This window comes from Gambusia affinis, linkage group LG01 (assembly GCF_019740435.1).
Source record: "Gambusia affinis linkage group LG01, SWU_Gaff_1.0, whole genome shotgun sequence".
In the NCBI taxonomy this organism is placed as follows: domain Eukaryota; kingdom Metazoa; phylum Chordata; class Actinopteri; order Cyprinodontiformes; family Poeciliidae; genus Gambusia; species Gambusia affinis.
In genome coordinates, this window is record NC_057868.1 from 8,430,571 (window position 1) to 8,451,248 (window position 20,678).

Here is a 20,678-nt window from a genome sequence, read left to right on the forward strand (position 1 = left end):
ATCGACTCATCCAGGAGGTTACAAAAGAAACCAAAACAACACATAAAGCGCTGCAGGCTTCACATGTCTCAGTTAAAGCTGCATCAGGTCACTTTTACAAAAAATGTTTTATACATATTTGTTAAAATTGTCTCTTTTGTAACTATAATATGAGATGGAAAAGCTGTGAAAAAATTTAGCTCCTCAACCACCTCTCTGTGGTCCTACTACTATCTACAGAAAGGCTGCTGGTCAAAAACAACCAAACAGAGCAAGGAGTGTTTTAGCACTGTCAGTCATGCTTCCGTATATGCTGCTAAAATTATCTGTCTCAAAACCGTCACCATATTTTTGTAGACATTACCCACTTCACCTTTAAGGCCAGTGTTAATGATTCGACGTTAAGAAAATTTGACAGTCAAATACGGTCGTGTTTGTGTGATGATCTGATACTACTTTGCTGCTTCAGGACTTGGACAATTTGTCCTAATTTATGGATCCATAAATTATGCAGTCTGCCAAAAATCCGGAAGGAGAATATCGGACATCAATTCTTGACTTCCAAGGGGACAAATACTTTGCCACAGCACTGTACATGCAGGAAATGCATGAAAAAAAATTCCATCTAATCACTTGATAATATGTTAACAGCAGGATGAACATGTGTTTCACATTTGTGAACCTGCTGGACATGTGCTACAGGCCAAAATACAGGCCAGGTGTTGAAGCGCTCTGTCTTGACAGGGGAATTGCTGTAACTGACAAAACATGCTTATCCTTCACTTGAAATCTGGTTAGCATCAGTCTGGGATTATCCTGTTTTGGATAGTCTGGAAATTGTCTCTTCAGTCCCATTGTGCGTCTGAGTCATCCAGAGCCAGATATTTCCACTGGGACAATGTCCCAGTTTCATGTGGCAATGCTCACCTTTGTTTACGCTGCGCCAGCCACAGCTCCATGGATGTGGCAACGGCTTGCTTCGTTCCACTGTTGTTCACCCTTTCACGTCGAACCTTTAAGGTCTGCTGGATGTTTGTGTGGAGCGCGTCGGGGGTGGTGGTAAAGGAAGGGTGTCACTTTAGTCTAGCCAGCGATGGTACCTCTTGAGTCGAGCCTTTGACTCATTGTGCCAATTAAAACAGAAGACAGCGTGCTATTTTGGACAGACAAAACATCTGTCCTCACAACTTACTGATTGGAGTTTCCAAGGTGGCTGAGTGGTTTGCATTTAGAAGTATCTGGATACAAAAAAATAATCTGTAACTGTAGCATTAATTTCTAAAAACTGGAATGAAAGTTCAGGTAGTGGCAAACAAATGCACAAGTTCTTATTTTCTTGCACTTTAACCCTCAGCAAGTCTCCTCTGTAAGCTGACCTGGACACGTCGCTGAAATACATTAAATGGTAAGTGATATGGTAATAAATGGAAATAGAGTGATGATTAATCACTGCCACATTCTGAGCTGGAGTCAGATGTAGGTTTGTCTTATGGAGCTGAAATGATGCTGTATCATTGATTTTGCAACGTGACAGTTTTTAGCCTTTTTGTACCTGGTGTGTAGGGGCTGAAAATTATATCTCGATGTTAGCATTCATATTGCTCAGTTGCAATAATTATTGATTATTTTTTGTTTCAAATATCTGAAATACTGCTAAATTGGTGGTGCGGTCTTTCCTTGATTAGCTACCCATCTTTCCTCTTCCTACATTCCCAAGAATGCTGTGCGGTTCAGTGACGTAATCAATATCAACACATACGTGTCTACCACAGTATATATTGTTATTGATTTAAATATAATATTTAAATATATTTCAATTTAAAATATTTAAATATATTACATAATGCTTTTCTAAATACTTTTCTAAATCTATGTCTAAAGATGAAAAGTTATATTTCTTAGCACTATGCTGACTGCTAACTTTGATCATAACCACATAAGCTGTTTTGTGTTGGTCTTCTGCTTTTTTTTTCTGATTTTGCTTCCCATGTAATGAACAAATAATAATACAGTGGAAGAAATCTTGTTTTCCTCAATGGTCATAGTTGATGGGGGAAGTTAGATAACTCTAAATGCAATCCTACAAATAAATTGAGACTGATGATTTGCCTTCCAGTTGGAGAGCGAGCCTAAACACGCAGCTTCCTACCAAAACATTTTCATGTTAACTCTGGTCCTAAAGAACGTTTGATCTGCATGGCTTAGATATGTATCTTCTGCAACACAGTTGATTCACATGGCATAATTACACCCTCAGCATATCATCGGTTTCTACAGATGGGTGCTAATGAACCTTTAATTTTAAATCAATTCAAACTTGTTACCATAGACACAAAAGTACAACAAAGTTTTTACTGAGTCCTCACCACCAGACAGAGTGTGGTTATAACTACCGGTATCTGAAAACATTCATTGGACTTGTTTGCAAGACAATGTACCTCAATGAGCTGATCACATCTTTCAAGGCGTCCAGTTTAGATCTCTGAAGCTAAAGTTCCTTTGTCTCTTTCTTGGAGCACATCATCAGTATAAACATTAACCACCACTGCCTTGCTATGCACAATAAAATGAGAAAATGCTCCTTTTGCAATGGCAGAAACAAAATGTCCGTAGCCCACTGGAGGCGGTGCATCAGTAAGTGGCATCCTCTTTCTCGTTAATGTCAGCCTACACCAATAACTTCCCAGTTGCATCAGTTTAAATTTGTCCCGTTATGCCCAACTCATACTGTACAATTGGACACTACTAGTGTTAAACCCACTTGGTGCGATGTCCCAGATGTCCACAGCTGTCCACAGCTGTCTGCATCTGGTCTGACTTTGTTCTGGGAAGTGATGCTTCTTACCTGACCTCTCTAAAACCTTAACAGTATCTTTTCTTTCAACACCTGGATGCTTGGGCTCATCTTCCACACAGGATGTGATGTTTCCTCATCCACAAAGCAGAGCAGAGGGAATCTGGTGGACGAGTAGCTAAAACTCACAATACTTTAGCAACTCTGGAAGGTGATGGATAAGTTTAGGGCAGATTGTGAGAAACAAATATTGCCTCGCTTTGGTTTAAAGTATTTATGAGGATCTTCCACCAGGAGTGAACTTTTCTCGTACTGGCTTGAGAGGGCTCCTGCATAAAATAAACTTCACTCACTGGAGATTTAAGGTATTCATGGTTGGAACATTAAGTTTAGTGAGTCGACTTTTATTTTTATCAAAACAAGAAAATATATGCTTGGACGGAAGAGTTATCTGATCCTGGCAGCATCACTTTAGATATGTTTACATGTTTTATTCAGAGCATATCTTCCCTAGCAACACCAGTCTAATCAAACAGCTTATATTTATCTGCCGATTTCAGCAGCTGTATCGCAGCGCATGAATCCTTTCCTTCTCTGCCACTCGCCCCCACACGTTCTCATTGACAAACGGATGAACATGAAGGCAGGCTTCACACATACAGAATAAGCTACCCGGAGAGGGAGTGCTGTATTGGGTTTTCTTTAGGAAGCGCAGCTCCTCCAAAGCTCTGGTCAGATGAAAGGCGAAGAGTTGTATCGATCGGCCCAGAGCGGGGGGTGGTGGAGAAGCCTTATGCGTGTGTGCAGGGGGGTTTGCAGCAGAGCCTGTGACTGTGCGTCTGTCTGATGCAGGGCTGCCAGCCAGGCGGAGAGCAAAAGGCCAGAGGGTTATGGGGGCTGCGAGGGGGAGGGCGGCGAGTTGTCGCAGTGGCCCCGTGGTTCCACCGTAACCCCCTGGCCTCTCGGTGGAGAATGTACAGCACACACACACACGCTTGCACACATTTCCAGCGCTAGTCTGCTGCTGTTGATGAGAACTGTCAGAGAATGAAACAACATGGCTGCAAGCAAGAGACATAGGGTTGACAAACACACAGAAACATCCAGTTATCTTGTCTCACACTTTGGACTGAGAGTTATTTAAACTTTTTTATTACTTGGCTAGATATAATACTAAGTAATTTCTTAGAATGTGTTACTGAGAGAAAATAAGAGGATATACTTCCATTTTAGATATTTAGAACAATTTTAATCAACTAAAAATCTGATTTTAAAAAATCAGTGTAAATAGATGTATAATCTATTTTAGTTTTAATTGGTTTTCCATTTGGTGACTGATATCTAAACAGCAAACGTGTGCTCCTCAATAGGACAAATCCCATTCTTATTAACATGTTGCATTTTTATTATAGTTTTGCACTGTAAATGTAGTAGACCTCTTGAAAGCTAATTTTTTTAATAATCAAATACAAATGTGAACATTTCTAAATAACCATTACCCAGATTTTCATATTTCAAGGACTTATAGCTGATAGTTTTGATAATTATAGCTTATATGTCAGAAAATTTGAGCATTACAGCAATAAGAAAGAACCTTAAATATAACAATCATGACAAAGATTGTTGTTTTATCGGTTGTCCAGCAGACAAAAGGGAGACACTATTCAAGGAGGAAAAAAAAAACAAATGGTAATTCCCAAAGAAGCTATGTATTTACTGTGTCTAGTATCAATCATATTTATGGAAAGTTGAGTGGAAGGAGACAGTTTTGTTGAAGCAAACCCTATTAAAGACATACAGGGAAATTCACTGTTGGTCCACTGTGTTTTTATCAAACACAACATCAGAACAGATGTCTGCCAGAACATTTAGGACATTTCATATTTCCTACTGCTGAAAAACTCTATGGAGACGCTGTTCTTATTTTCCAGCAGGACATGGTATCAATCCAAAAAACCGATTCAGTGGTGGTACTGCTCTTAGCAAACTATCCTGACCTGAACCCCGTAGAAAATCTATGGTTTGTTGTGAAGAGGAAGACTACAAACACCAGACAGATGACCTGCTGGAAGAACCAAAGGCTGATCCCATCCGTGCCATGCTGCACTGATGCAGTAACTCATGCAAAAGGAGCCCAAAGCAAGTATTGATCATATACAATGAAGTACATGGACATACTTTAGAGTAGGCTAACAATCCCTTTCTGTTAGTCCTGTGAACAGGAGTGAACACCAGATATGTTTGTGTATTTTGAGTCTTTTCATCAGTTATTATATTCTAATTATTTAAGATTGACCTTCTGATAATGCAGCAGTATTAAAGGGAGACAAAGTAAGTATTACACATTGATGCATCTGTTAAGCTAAATTTTGTTGGCTGAGGTCCTCGTGGCTTCTGCTGTCTTGAGTTGACTTTGGAGGTCAGGAGCTTTTGGATCTCACATCCAGGATGAGAGCGTTTTGTTCACAAACTGGAAAACCACTGGGATTTTTCCTGTTTGTTGTGATGCTAATTACTGGTGGCAATACAAGCCAATGACAAAGTGTTCTTCTATAATTCATGCTTTCAAACAGTAAAGGTTGCACTATGCTATGTGTTCGTCTGATTAGATGCTATTGAAATGATCAAAAGCACTTATAAAACTTCACTGACGTGTATTTATGTGTCAGCTGTAATAAATACTGAAGAATATGGACTTCTGTGTCATGGGTCCAGACAGGAAGTCAGATTGTCTGACGTCTTAGCACAATTAGGATGCAGCCGTATGTAGCAGCGCGAGATTTTTGCCACATTGTTTGGCCCTCATTCATTTTGCTGACTTAACCTGCCAACAAATGAGTTCATCTTCTGCATTTTTGCATCCAGAAACGGCAACCGACCAGCCAGCTGTGGCATGTTTGAGTCCTCCCCTCGCTGCCTTATCAAGATTCATTTGAGCCGATACAAGACCATATGTGGACTTGGGTTAGGTGTTGTCGACCCTGTGTGTGCTTTGTGCCCCGAGGGAGAGATCGGCCCGGGCGGCTTGCTAATTGAAATGTGTTGGCGACTCATTGACGTCTCGGCTCCAGTTTCAGGGCTATTTCGAACCGCAGTGCTGATTGCTGGTTTCACATCACACAGGGAGGGGGGGGGAAAAATCAATAGTAGCTGGAACAACTCGGGTTTATTCTTTGCAAGAAGATATTAATGCTTTTGCAGAGGAGAGTGTAATATTTATCATCTGTCATTTTGTCTCCGCGAATCAGCCAGAAATGAAGATTACTTCCGAACTTTAATGACTGATTAGGAAGAGGTTCATAAAATGTTTTAAGTCAGGAAATCTGGTGTTAAGCACACGCACAACATTGAGGAGTTTTTTAACTTTCAGCTAAAACTTTTTGTTTCTTTTTTATATGGATTAAAAGTTGTTTTTGACCCATCTGGTTTATGTGAAGTGACATAATAAAGCTTTTAGCATAATCCAGATTTTCCGTGAAGGCCTTATTTGAAAATGGACGCAGTATAACAATTGCAAAGGTTGAAAAAAAGGTGACTGTCTGCCTTAGCTGACTGGCTGAGCTGTGGGAGCATTAATTAGAGAAGCAGCCAAGAGGCCAATGGTAACAACGGAGGAGCTGCACCTGTCCGCAGCTCAGGTGGGAGAAAGTGTCGACGGGGCGACTATTGTTTGTGAACAAAATTGAGGTTTCAGTGGCTGGTCAGAAAAAAAGGCATTGTTGAAAAGGTGCTCTGGTCAGATGTGATCAAATTCTCGCTTCTTGGATTGCTTTTGTGGAGGAAAATTAATCGCATCTTCCCCACATTTAATCATGTTGGTGGCAGCGTAATGCTGTGGGATGCTTTAGCAGAGACAAGCACACCCTTCAAACCAACATCACCCATCAAATATCTGTACACTTTATTTTCGTCAGCCTCATTTAGCTTATTACTTCATTCTATTTTTGTTGTTCTGTATATTGAAAGTGCCCTGTAATAAAAACCGACTGACTGAAGCTGGACAAAGTTGATAGGAAGATAGATGAGACTAATTACAGGGAAATCCTGGAAGAAGATCTGATAGAAGCTGCAGAAGACTTGAGACTATGGTGGACATTTCTATTTCAGCAGAACAATAAAACTGAATGGCCAAGTCAAAGTCCAGACATAAATATAATTGTGTACTTAGATATTTGTGCTAAAAACTACACAGAAATTCTTGGTAAGATTTTGTATTTCTGGAGTGTAGATGTCCACCACACTTTTCAGATTTCTGTTTTGAAACCAGTGCAATGCACTTATTTCTTTCAGCTCATGTTTGGATGAACACCTCTTGTCTGTCTGTAGCCTTTGTAGAATCTGCACAGTCAAAGCTTTGCGACAATAATCCTAATTTACTTTTGCTCCTACCTGATATTCTTCTATGTTTTGCATTTGTTGTTGTAGTTGTTGCTCATATTTTGGCGTTTTACCTTCCAGAGGCCTAATTATTTATTAAACTGTGGACCTAAATGGGCCTGCACATATCAATGAGTTCTGTGCATATAGCTTTGTTTGGAATCAGCAAGCCGGATCTCTTGGAGGCTAATGTAGCCCACTATCTGGGCTTTGGCTGCTGGCGCTGCTACCCTTCAAACACAGAGAGAGCCCTTTGAAAAATGGATTGCGGAAGAGATAAGAAATAATTTATGTTCCTATCACTGCCTCGCACAAATATGGTGGGGAATACTGTGCCAATAACTCCCACAAACTCAGAGAGGCACGCTATCTTTTACTGCACAAATTATTAACGGCGCTTGGGAGGAAGGGGAGACGCTGTGCTTTTTTTTTTTTTTTTTTCTCGATAGACTTGGCTCATTGCTTGTTGAAGCCTGAAGTTCGCCACGGAGCTTTACAACCAAAGATAAGGACTCCTGAACCGCACCGGGGGTTTAAATACAAAACGGAGTAAACAATGATGTTCAATTTTTAATCGAGTTATTTTAAACTGAGCTGTAATAAGTGAAAGTTTCATTTAGACAAGATGAGAAACTGTAAAAAATGTTTATTCTCAGTGTGTGCGTGCACAGGGAATAAAAGGAGGAGGGGAGGGAGTCCAAAGGGGAGTGTTGAGGGAGGATACTCGGGGTCGGGTGTCCGCTCGCCTCTGTCGGCTGGCGTTGACAGCTACAGACGCTGGTCTAAAATGAGAATCCTCCTGGGCCGCCTGCCTGCCCATCCAGCAAGAAAATAAATCCCATGTGGAAGAGCCGCTGTGTGGGATCAGAGACAGCCGCCTGACCCCCCAGATCCACTGGGGGAGGCCAAGGGCGCCGACACGACAGCATAACCCCCCTCCCTTTCTCTCAGTCCTCCTCCTCCTCCTTCTCTCTGGTTTAATGTTACGCTGCCTGCTTGCCAACTCTAAAATTCAGGAGATAGAGGACTGCTGGTCCCACTGTTTCACTTTTAAAAGGATTTTGGAGAAAATTTACCTGGAGGTCTTGGATAAATTTCTAGAACAGAAGATAGTTTTATCTGTGTGTACAGGTTCAGATACGGTCAAAACAAATGTTTAAAATCCTCAGTCTCAGACTGTATTAAAATATGGACTGTTGTGGTTTCTTCATCCAAAAACACTGTCTGGTGGGCAATTAGTAAAACACACTTTGGATGAGTTTTCTCTAGTGCTTTTTAGTCCTACCACCAGATGGATGGCTGTGAAATGCCAAAATTCAAGCTTTTCCAAAATGACTCTTGCCTAATTTTTTTAACAATTTTATCCTTCGATTCCCCCCTTTTCCACTTGTGATGTATGTCCATGTGCGCAGAAAAATATTACTCTCAAGGCCCAGAGTCTGCATCCCCTGAAACGGTTTCTGAAATTAAATTCCACAAATTCCAACTTCGGAGAGTCGAACTCCCTTCAGGACCCCTGAGAAGTTTCATGTCTCGATAAATAAAAATGAGAGTTGGCAGAAGTAGCTTCATTTTAACGATCCAGGCATATTAAAGGCTACTACAAGAAAAGCCGATCTGAAGAAGCAACTCTACGTAAGATAACGTAGTTTAGTTAAGCAGTGAATTTGAGCGTCATGAATCGGTTTTCTGTTCTCTATTCAATTAATGTTGCATGCTTCTCAAATCTGTTATTGCGTTTACATTTTATTTTGGACATCTCCACCATCTGACACGGGTGCAAGGTCACACTTTCTGTGTTGTCACTCGATAATCCTCAGGTTTTTCATGATATTTTCACTTAGGAGGGCCAGCAGAGCCTGCAGGTGGTATATTCTGTCTTCACACATTAAGCATACAGGCAGGGTGCTGAACTTATGGATCATCTGTGTATTTGAGGTCAACACAGACAAAATCAATACAGGGAAAAAGACAACATCTGTGTTTTTGATTGATTTATTGTGAATGGCTGCATCTTTTCCATCAGACGCATATAAAAATGCTGAAGAAATCCCCCTGACATGAGTTAATCTGGACGGCAATAAGAATGAGTGTTAATTTTCTCATTCTGGATAAAATGCATTTTTACCAAGCATGAAGTAGTTTGGCTGCTCTGTTTAGAATATTTTTGAAACAGACTTTTCTTGCTTTGATCCAACTAAGAGCCCAGGACTCATAAGTTAGTTGATGTTTTAAATTAAATTTAAAGACAAAATTTGGCCTGGTTTATCTTTTCAGGTGTTCTCAGAACAACCTTTTTCTTTGCAGCTGGTTTGGGTTGGACAGAGTCAACCACTCAGCTTCACCTAACCCATTGTCTATCTAAAGTGTTTTAAACTGCCATGCAAATATACACTTTGAACATGAACTTTAAGTACAATAAGTCTAACATGGAATAAAACTGGAATAAAACAATTAATTGTAAAATTTTCTGCTTGTATCAAGTTGGTTGTTTGGTGTTCGGACTGAACAACATGGATCGACGGTATGCACCAAGGACAGAGGTACTTTATTGGCTTTGGATGTTGTTGAGGATGAACATCAGAGTTTGAATTATTTCACTTAACCTAAGTCCGATTAGGGAGAAAATAATATAATTCAAAGATGGTTGTATGGTTCTTCTAGCAGCCTTCTCAACAAACCTCACCAGAGGAAGTGGATTGTTTCAAATGGCAAGACTAACAGAAAACAATAATCATTTTATGTTGTTTTACTGTAACTAAAGTGTCATGGGAAAGCATTTGCCCTCAGATTTGTTCAGCCTTTAATGTCAGACTAGAATAAGCTCAATATAAACAAAAAGCAATTTACAGTTACAAGTGATTATTTAATTTGGGGGTTGGGGGGGGACTATCCAAACTAATCCAGACTTGATAATAAATATAGTTACCCCCTTTGTAAAATCAAGAAATAATTGTGATAAACCATAAAGTGGTAGTGGATTTCAAGTTTGTACTTTCACCACCAGATGTATACATGTTCAGTAGCATCAAGAAATATCTTGACTTGAACCTGTTTGACAACATGAAGTAGGACAAAAGATCTTAGAAAGCAACACAGTGTGACCTGATCTAAAGAAATTTAAGAACAGATAAGAAGCAGCATCACTGGATTTCAGATCCAAACTGAGAGTCAAATGAGGGGGTGACTGGGTGATGGTCTGGGTCTCCTTCCCTTCTTCAAGACCAGGAGGACTTGCTATAATTAATGGAGGCGAATGTCCAGCCATCAGTACAGAAACTTTCGCTCATGGACATTTGGACTATGCTGCACAACAATAAGGAGGCGAGAAATAAACTTAAAAAAAATACAGGTTTTGGAGAGGCCTGGTCAACATCTGGAATTGGATCCAAGATACTGTCATAAAAACATAAAATAACTGGTTGTATGAACTTTGGTGATAACATCTGCCTCCAAGCATTTGTGAAGACTGAGGATGTGCCCTTTATGTCACTTTTAGGGGTGTAGCAGTATCTAATGCTCACAACATGATACGAGGCTCTATACTGAGTTCATAAGAACAGGAAAATCTTAATGTTGCTCTCAAGAAAACTTCAAAGATCAAATTTATGCTATGAAAAGGCCATTATTCTGCATTTTTACTGATTTTGCCACAAATTCAACAAACCGGCGTCTCTTTCTGATTTGAATCTCTCCAGACATTAGGACAGTTCTTCAACTATGCATAGTTTGGAGTACAACATTTCCCATTGCCCACTTGCTATTGATATGGTGCAGTGTGATGGTGATGTAGCTCAATGTACCTCTTGATATCCAGCCATTGGTTGTTCTAGTGACGTTTGCCTCTTACAGCTTCTGTGCAACTTGCAGACATCTTGTTTGTCTCTTATCTTTCACTAAATGACCTTTAATTGCTTCTACTGGACACCCAAAATGCTGCCAAACACATTATATGACTCATTTATCACAACTTCACCATTCAAAACCATGGTAACTATAACTGGCTATTGTTCACATGATAACCTCAACCAGAAAAATCCCAATAATGTTAATGTGTTATTGTGGGATCTTGTATGACGAAATATTGCTACCCCTTCTGCCCCGACTCACTTTTGAAGGACTTTTAGGGTAGGACTCTTCACAGAAATGTTTCAATTTACTAACCTTGAGTGTTACAATTACTTTGTCACAGATCCAGATTAACATGTAAATCTTTTCTTCTATAATAAATGACAGAATTTTCAAACCTTTTTTGTATTCACTTAGTTACTTTTGTGAAAGATTAAGATTTGACTGAATGTGGTTTAAAAATAAAAACAGCAGAAATTTGTATCTTAAGATTTGAGTTTTATTATACTGTTAAATTATAAAAATCCGGTTGAATCCGATTTATGCAGCAGCCAGCTAGTTTGTAAGCCCGGTGTGTTTTTGATTAAAAGTTTTCAGTTGGGTTATTTTGAAAAAAAAGTTTAACATTTTCCGTGCTTGGAGAAGTCCAGATAACTGTTTTTCCTTTAGACTCTTGTGTCGGTCGTTTATTTTTCTGTGGGAAAGCTGGACTAGGCGTATTGTCTAACCTTTCAACAGAAATTCATCCCCTCCTTTAATAGTTAATTACTCTCGCCGTGTCTCCGGCGGCGTCTGGCTGTGGATGACGGGGGAAGAGACGGAGACGCTTCCGTCTGTCTTTCTTTCCTCTTTTCCAGCAGGGGCAGGCCTATATATTCTGCTCCTCATGTCTGAAAGGCTGGCTCCAAGCGCTAGGGGTGGGCTCTCGCTCTCTGATGGTTTTCCAGTGAGTATTTGTCAGGTCAGACTGTGCACCGCCCGGCGGTCTCCGCTCCTCTCCCCGGGTTATTTATTACCTCTCTCCCCCGCCGGCAGCGCTGCGGCTCCGGGGCCGCTGCCAACAACGGCGCAGAGGCGAGGGCCCCTGCAGGGGGGTTCCTGCTGGACGATGACGAGAAGGAAAAGACAAAGCTGCACTGTGAGAGCGAAGGCAGTAGCCTGCAAGTTGTTTTTTCTAACATAGAGAGCTGTCCAGCTGGATATTTCCTGTGAAGCTTTCGTCAGGATTAGCAATAAAGAAAACGGTAAAGGGGTATTGGAATTGGGCTGAGTTATTTATTAATGACGTTTTAAATTACGATTATGACCACATATTTCACTTTTTAAAATATCACTAAAGACATTTGACCTTAACTTATAGGCTTACAGATAAACCTAAAGATGAAGTTTATCATAACATGGTATGATCTACATAGATGTGCTTAGACATGAAGAACCATTAGCAATAAAGTCAAATTACCTTTTCTGTTGTAGTTTACCAGCTGTCCCTACAAACCACTCAGACTTCAACTCATGTTAAAGCTCTCGTGGACTTCTTTGCGTTTAATACATGGCAATTTAATATTTTTCTAAACAAATATTCACCCCTTTTGATGTTTTACATTTTTAATTGCTTTTGCAAATCACTCAACAGAGTTTGGCCTTTTGGACCCAATAGAGTCTTATCTTCAAAAATATTGACCATTGCGTAAAAATACTTTCCATAAAATAAGCGAATGCATAAATATTCGCTCCCTTTAAAGTGACTAACTTAATTCAACAGGGGTCCAGCCAGTTGGTGCAACTGGTATAAGTCAGGAGATGGATACAAACAAATCTCTAAAACCCTTAACGTCCCCTGGAGTTGACTTAAATCCATCACCATGAAATGGAAGGAATATGTCCCGTATGTAAATGTGCCTCGATCAGGTCGTCCTCACAAACTGAGTGATCGTGCAAGAAGGAGACTGGTGAGATGGGACACCAGGTTACCATGACTACGCTGAACGAGATACAAGCTTCAACTGTCGAGGCATACAGCTGTTGTCCCGGTTCATCCCCAGTTAAAGCTTTATGCAATGAGAAAGACACAGTTGAAGAAAACTCAGATCTCTACTGCAGTTTGCCAAAAGGCTTGTGGGAGAGACTCCATGGTCAAGTGGAAGAAAGTTATTTGGCCTGATGAGAGCCACAATTGAGATGTTTGGCCACCAGACAAGACATTATGTTCTCAGGTTTTCAAGCCAAAAATATGAACATTTGGTGTCATCAGTATGAGGCACGAACTTTGTCACATAAAACCCAGTAAGATGAGTTTGAGTTCATAGTTGTAAAGTGACATAATGGAAAAACGTGATGAAAGCTTTAGGAAGGCGCTGTACCGCAAAGTTATTCACCTAAATACTCACGGAAAGACAGTCGGATCATAAATGTTGAATCTCAACAGACCAGAGCTGTAGTTAAAGAAGGTTGGTAATGAAAGGCAGAATGAATTTATTTCAAAAATAAAGAAGATTCTAAACCACTTCACAATAGTCTAATTTTTGTGAAATTATCAACACTGATAATGAGGCTGAGTTGTTGACAAATATATGTTGTCCCACAAACAAAATGGAGGCAGTACGAGAACGGCGTACCTCTTTACTGTAATACGGTTGTATGCTAACTTTGGGTTTTCCTCATTCACCGTTAAACAGAAGGTATCTACTAAGTAGAGAAGTCAGTAACAAGTATGAAAGGTCAGAAAAGGTTTCCCCTGTATGAAAAGCTTTTTTTTTTTTTTTTTTTTTCTTAAAGCCACAATGTGTGCTGATGGAAAAAATGTACTCATTTAACATGAACCAAATTTAATGCGATGTGAAAGCTTGAGTGTTGTCACTGTAAGGGTTTGGGGAACCCCTCTGTGATTAGACCCAGTTAGTGAGTCACTGATCAGGGACTGGTAGTGGGCGTCGGCATGGGTGTCCCCTTTATGACTAGTTTCATCAGGGCTCTCCCGGCGTTGCAGCTCCAACGCCAACGCATCGATCGGCGAGGTTTCCATTGAGACATTTCGATGTGGCGAGGGCTGGTTTGATGAACACAGAGTCAGAGAGCTTCTCATCTGAAACGCAGCGTTCCACTTCCTTGAAACGGCTTTGTAAACATTCGCCCTAAATGTCAGCAGTTCAAGATTGATGTCAGCAGCGCTGCTCGGTGCACTCAACATGTGGCAGCTGACATTATTGTTAAGCCAAAAAAATGTCACCTTTCAATTTCATTTTTCACTCTGAGCTGTTTGGCCGTTTTATTTTATTTTCTAAAGATGAGTGATGGCAGCTCATCTTTATTTTTGCTTTTCTTCTGCTCAGTGTGTAAAATCTTCTCCACTCTTCGCCTAATCCGCAAAACCACTAATTCCATTACGTTCCCCTCAGACATCACAGCTTCTTCAGTCCAAGTGGAAACATGTCCGTTTACAGTCCGCCGTCATAGTGGGGTAGCTGCTGGCATGTGTTTCTGCTGGGTGTTTGCCTGACTGCCGTTGGCTGCAGGCCTCACACCAGCTCCGGCCAGGCTCTGGACCCTGGCCGCCTCCTGCACCGCTTCCGCCTGCGGTGTGTGGCGTGCCTCCTTCCTGTGTGTGTCAGAGGCAGTTTGGGCTGATTTATAAGCTCCTGACACACTGCGCTTTGGACCCCTCCTCTGCTGCTGGAATGGCTATTCCATGTGTCTGTGTGAGATCCACCTGGGTGGTTCTCCGCTGGATGGGGGTCAGATGTGGTTTTGCTTAGCAGCTCCAGGAGCTCAGGGGAACCTGCCCCGCAGACAGCGTGAAGGGGGGAAAAAAACTTTTTTAGAAAAATCTGGTTCCAGGCTTGTTCTTCAGTTAAAGCCGCAGGTGTTCACAGTTTACTTATAGCTCTACATGTAAACCTGGTTAAGTAAAATGAAAAGGGTAACTCTAACGTACACTAGAAGGTATGTGGAATTTAAAACTCTTAAGCCATAAAAATCTTTTCTTCAAGTGCTTCATAAGTCACTTTTAAAACTTAGGCCTACATGACCTATAGAGACACACATTTTCAGGCGTGATGTTTTTCTGCAGTTCCTCTGTGTCAGTGCTGGTAGTGTATATTTGTGAGCTGTGAAAGTGAAAGGAAAGACAGTTTTCAAAAAAAAATTTACTAATAAAAGCCATAAAGACGTGTGTTATTTAGGGTGCATTTACCAGCTTTGGACAGCTGGAGACACATTTGTGCCCTTTCTTCTTTGCAATTTGACTCAACCTTAAACAACATGAGCATTAGTTTTCATTTTCAGTCTTGTTACAGATTCTTAATTGGAAAGGACTTTGACTGGGCCAATCTAGCTTGCGCTTTGGTCTGTAGCTCTGTGTTTCAGGTTGATGTCGTGCTGAAAGATGAACCTCTGCTCCAATCTAAAGTCATTTAAGTGTGTCTTTCCATTATCTCCATCCAGCTTCTTTGTCCCTACAAAGAAAAGCAGACCCACAGCACGATGCGGCCACCACCATGTTTTTCACAAATGGTCCATTTTGGGTAATCTGTGGTGTTATTTGTGTATAGGTCAAAAAGTTCAACTTTGGTCTCATCCTACCAGGGAATCTTCTCCCATATGCTTTTTTAAATGTGAACTGTTTTCAGAACCATCTTTCCTTTTGCTTATGCTTTAGTTATGTACTGATTTGTGTTGTTTTTTCCACATAAAATCCCTATAAAATACATTGATTGTGTCTCTAACATTATAAAATTGGACTAGATTATCAATACTATACTGTATTTTGGGGATCCAGTACACTACAATCCATACCCTGTTTTTTCGCTAAGTAACTCGTTATGCTTTATTTCATAGTGGAAGAATTTAAAAACAACTTTTATTGAGTGAAATAACAGTCGGATCTCAACCTTTTCTCATTTTGTGATGTTTACCCTGATGCCTGACATTTTTAAGAGGTGTTTAGGTTTGACGTCTTTGACTGCAGCAGTTGGGTGGTGCAGTGTGGTAACAGGAGACGAGGTGGAGTTATCGTAGGTGAAGTATAACAAATAGATGGTTGCATTCAGACAGGAGGCTGTACCCCACCCAGAGCGTTTGAGCTGCCAGTGTGGGAGTTGGTGGATACCTCAGGTGGCCTGTGCCGTCTACTCAGGAGACCACTTCTCTGTTTCACCAGAACCAGTCAGAAATTTACATAAACTCGTCATTGGCATGAATTTCAGGTTCTTTGACACTTTGTGATTTCTTGAAGCTTTTTCAGACATGTTGGGATGAATGTACAAAACTCAATGATTTTTAAAACCAGAAAAATTGGTAGCCCAAATTTGAATTAATTGTGCTACTGTAAGTAACCCATGGTTAAGATTATACTGAAAGGTTTAAATACATACAGCCTGTGTTTTTTCATAATGTTGAATGTCTCTAACCAAATTGCACCTTGATGCTACCTATGGTTTGTCCAAGTTTGAGCTATCTGGACAAAGTCTTTTCTGAGCCAGATATCTTAATGCTTGTGTCATTGAATCAGAAAATCTTTCTCCAAAAGGCATCTGGTTTATCCTTGTGGGGAATTACACATTCCAGACTAACTTGAAGGCATCAAATTTAAAGAAAAGACTGTTTTTTGGTTGGCACCTTCTTAACTCATGTTCATTTTAAAGTAACTTTCCTTTGAACTATAATATTGTAGCTTTCTGTTCAGGACTCACCATCATCCATTGTGGAATCCAGTAACTCAATGACAGACTGAAATCAACTTTGTTTGCTGATCAGTGCCTGTAAATGCTGTCCATTTGATCATACCACTTCCATTTTGTTTTTTGGTTTGAACTATTCGTTGTGGTCCTTGATGGTCCTGTAATGGCGCTGCAGCTTTTTAAGCTTCTCATGACTTTGTTTTTGTGATCCCTTGTACCTGCAAGAAGCCATCAACAGAGTCACTCTTGTGACACAACTATTGTCTCAACCTATGACCAGAGTCTTCTGACAGTGGGTTTTCAGCCTGACTCAACACGGTTCAAACACCAGCAAATCAGGTACAAAAAAGGGGGAACCAGGTGATCGAAAACCTTTTATTAGTGAGTTGAGCCTTGTCAAGCTGCACTTAGTAGGAGCTGATGAAAAGAGTCGTTGGTAGATCCTAAACATATTTTCTTTCCCTTGATGAGGAGAGTTTGGGTAAGATGATTGATACTTGAACATAGGTGGGTGTGCAATCTTTCCAGACACATGAAAATTGGTTTTGAAATGACGAAAGAAGGCTAAACCACAGCCCTGACTTGGATGATATTGAAAATCTGTGGATTGTGCCAGAAAAAGATGGCTAAAATTCAGTGAAACTACAAAAACCTTGTGGTTTGTTCAATTGTCTAATCATCCAAACATTAATGCGTTGTATGTATATTTTTCAGCTTTTATTTATAATGACGTCCTAAATAGATAATCATACTTTTGCGCTCGGTTCTGGCGCCAGCTGAATTATTAAGTGTCAAAGTCAATAAAAATCCCAATTTGAGCTGATGTCACTTAGCTGCAACTTAAACTAAACGCTTTTTGACAAATTTTACAGAATATTTCTACGATCCCTGTTCATTGGTGCTGAATAGTGGTTGTAGATGGAAATGAAACCGTTAGCTTGTTTCTTTTTAATCTGTTGAGTTCGTGGCAGGTTATACTTCCTCATGCTCCCAGCTCATGGTTCCTGGATGCTTTTTTTCTTTCTTTTTTTGTCGCTGAAGCGCCGTCCCTCGCAGGCCTCCCTCCCGCCCCCCTCTCCTTCCTTCCTGCGCCGCGCTCTCGCCAAGCCTCCGCTGTTTAAATGGGCCAAGTTGAGAAGCGGCGGAGAGTGCAAATCTTGTTTGGTCTGGGTCTGTGAACTTCAGCGTGACTTCAGCAACACCCAGCAGTCTGAATCTCAACAACTCTTTCTAAACTTACAGAGGCATTAATGACGCGAAAATTCTCAGTTTGAGTTTGATTTCTGATTAATAACGTGTGGCAATGTGGTTTATTTAATTTTTATTTAAATTATTATTATTATTTTAGATCAGCTGTGAAACTGAATATTGGTCATATTTAACTCCCTATTCCCTTTGGAAGTAGTTTGGTCTGGCTTTATTTAAATTTCGTCTCATTATAATCATAATAAAAAATCTTTTAATTTTACCCAAATGTGATAGGACGAGTCACTCTGAGCAGTGGTGATCTAACCTAATGTAAGTGGCTCAGGGCTTCCCAGCATGACAGGTATTAACAGAGCGAGCGAGATTAAATGTGGGAGGTAGGAGAGCTGCGACGCTGCCGCTGCGAGCTGGAAACTACTGAATGGGAATCTATCCGGCAACTTCAGCAGACCGCTCTCTCACGGCGACACGGGGGCTCCTCTGCGTAAAACCGAGCGGCGCGTCTTCCAGTCTGGCTCAGCCCCGCTTGCACGCCAGGAGGACGCTCAAGTTGGATCGGGCGCGCAGTTTTTCACTCGTTCCCGGCGCTCGGCTCCCACTAACATGCCTGCCATCAAGAAGGAGCGGCTGGATGGAGACGACATGGCTCTGACCGCCTTCAACCAGTCCGAATACCTGGCCCCTTTAAATGCCACCGCCATCCCCGTGGTGACCCCGCACCCGCCGCCCTACGAGCACATTTTCGCCCATCACCGCGCGTACTTGGGGCTCCACGACTCGGCGCTGCATCACCAGCACCTCCACCACCACACGGACGACTTGATGCTGGAGAGGTTCTCCTCCATCCCGGACTTTCAGCCCTTCTTCGACAACGGGGAGCCGTGCATCGAGGTGGAGTGCGGCGAGAACAAGGCTTTGCTTTATATCAACAAACTGTGTCAGGGCAGTAAGGGACCCTCGATAAAATACAGGGGCGAGTGGCTCACCCCCAACGAGTTCCAGTTTGTTAGTGGACGGGAGACTGCCAAAGACTGGAAGCGGAGCATTAGACACAAAGGTAAGAGCAGCACTAACTTTCATTCATATTGTGGGGAGGAAAACATTTTTATCATCACTTTAAAGCTTCAGGGAGTCCACTTTGCGTGGAGCGAGTTGGGTTTTGGAGTGAAAGGGTTACAGCCGTCAGTGCGTAAGGAGACAGATGGGTAAAAGGCGCATGGGTAGCCTCCACACTCCCTCCGAGGCTATGACACAGACTTTGGGCTGCGATCGCTCACCAGACCGGGGCATCTGGATGGGATGAGGTGGAAGTAAGACATAGATGCAAATTAAGAGACTCTGCATTTTTTATTTATTTAATGAATGTTTTTGGCGGGACGGATCGTGGAGTCCTGCATGGGAGTTGATGCTTTTACGCAGTATATGCTGGATTAAAGTAACTTTAGACACATTTACACGTGTTTCAAGCATTTGTATAGCTGCTGTTGTGGATGAATTTAGCTGGAGTTCGGTACTTTAGCTCTTAAATAATCTGACCAGCTGACGTTCAGTTCTGTTATTATTATCTTGGCTTGTTAGGATGCATTTTCTAGTATATTTGCGTCCAGTTTTTGCACTCTTTCTTACACAAAAACGTAGAGGCAGGACGCATTAAGATGTGTGTGCGTGTGGGGGGAGGAATGGCGCCCCCAGGTCCAAACTGCTAGCCTAATAGTTAGTTATATCAGTTCTTATGGACAGATGACAGTTGTCTCTTTAGCAGCCCACACTGGACAATGGGTACAATTGACGTGGAACTTAATTGAATATACCTTCAGTTCATCTACAGGAAATGTGAAAAGGCTGAACTGTTAATGTCATATGAGAAAGAGGAGAAATGTCGACTCCTTCCTAAATATCCACTGAAGTGCATCTCTCTTGGTTTTCAGGGAAAAGTCTCAAGACTCTCATGTCCAAAGGAATCTTACAGGTGCACCCTCCGATTTGTGACTGTCCTGGCTGCCGGATTTCATCTCCTGTGGTAAGAATGCTGCAGTGTTGTCTCAGATCTTTCTTTGTCCTCGTGTTTAAAATAAAAAGTAGAAGCCTCTTCATACTTGCTGCTTTTATTGAACTCAAATGCTACTTTTGTGTTTAGAGTAAAAACGGTTAAGGGATTGTTGAGTGAGGGTCATACAGCCCCTTACGAAGGAAAATCAATAGAAAACAGAACATTTATTGGTACAACGCAATTATTTAGGGTCAAAATACTTGTTTGTTTTAATTATTGTTTAACTTCGCTGGAAGGAAAAAGAAATGTTTATGTGTGGGATTGGTCCAGCTTCGTTAGATGGAGAACTCTGCCAATTGGATTGTTTGTAATTGAATCTGAATGTGAATTTATGCTTTAGAGTGAATTAGATTGAAATTAGATTCAATATAGTTGCACATATGGATCTGTTTGCCTATTAAGTTCCATAGAAGAGGTCAAGATTTCTCAATATCTAAACAAATGGTTTTTCATTTCGTATTGATTCACATCAATTCTTTTACAGCTAAAAGTCAGAAATCCTCTAAATCTGTTTCGCACACTACTGACCAATGCTACGATTTAATATTGTTACAGCTTTTTAAAAGACGTTTAGCTTGTTTAAAAGTTGGACCAGTCTTGGTAATATCTTTCAGTGATTTGTGTGTGAACATGTGGAAGCTGCATTTCTTTTACCCCTCATGGTGAGGACCCCACAGGCTCACACGCCAACTTTGATGGTGATTTTTCTCAGTGTAATCATCAGATGCACTCTCGGCTCTTCTGTATT

At 41.0% G+C, this 20,678-nt stretch overlaps 1 protein-coding gene across 8 annotated transcripts in view; it reads left to right on the plus strand.

The window, feature by feature from the left end:
• samd11 (sterile alpha motif domain containing 11) overlaps window positions 1–20,678 on the plus strand; it is a 105,919-nt gene that overhangs the window by 25,881 nt on the left and 59,360 nt on the right. The window contains exons 1-2 of one of the 8 annotated variants that reach the window (XM_044122477.1): window positions 17,516–18,937; window positions 19,809–19,900. The exons of 5 other annotated variants lie outside the window; for them this stretch is intronic. In XM_044122477.1, the coding sequence (XP_043978412.1) occupies window positions 18,484–18,937; window positions 19,809–19,900 (546 nt within the window). In that variant the 5' untranslated portion in view covers window positions 17,516–18,483. Of the gene's footprint in view, window positions 1–17,515; window positions 18,938–19,116; window positions 19,191–19,808; window positions 19,901–20,678 lie in introns of those variants that run through there. 2 more of the 8 variants (XM_044122486.1, XM_044122495.1) reach the window with 2 other exon arrangements.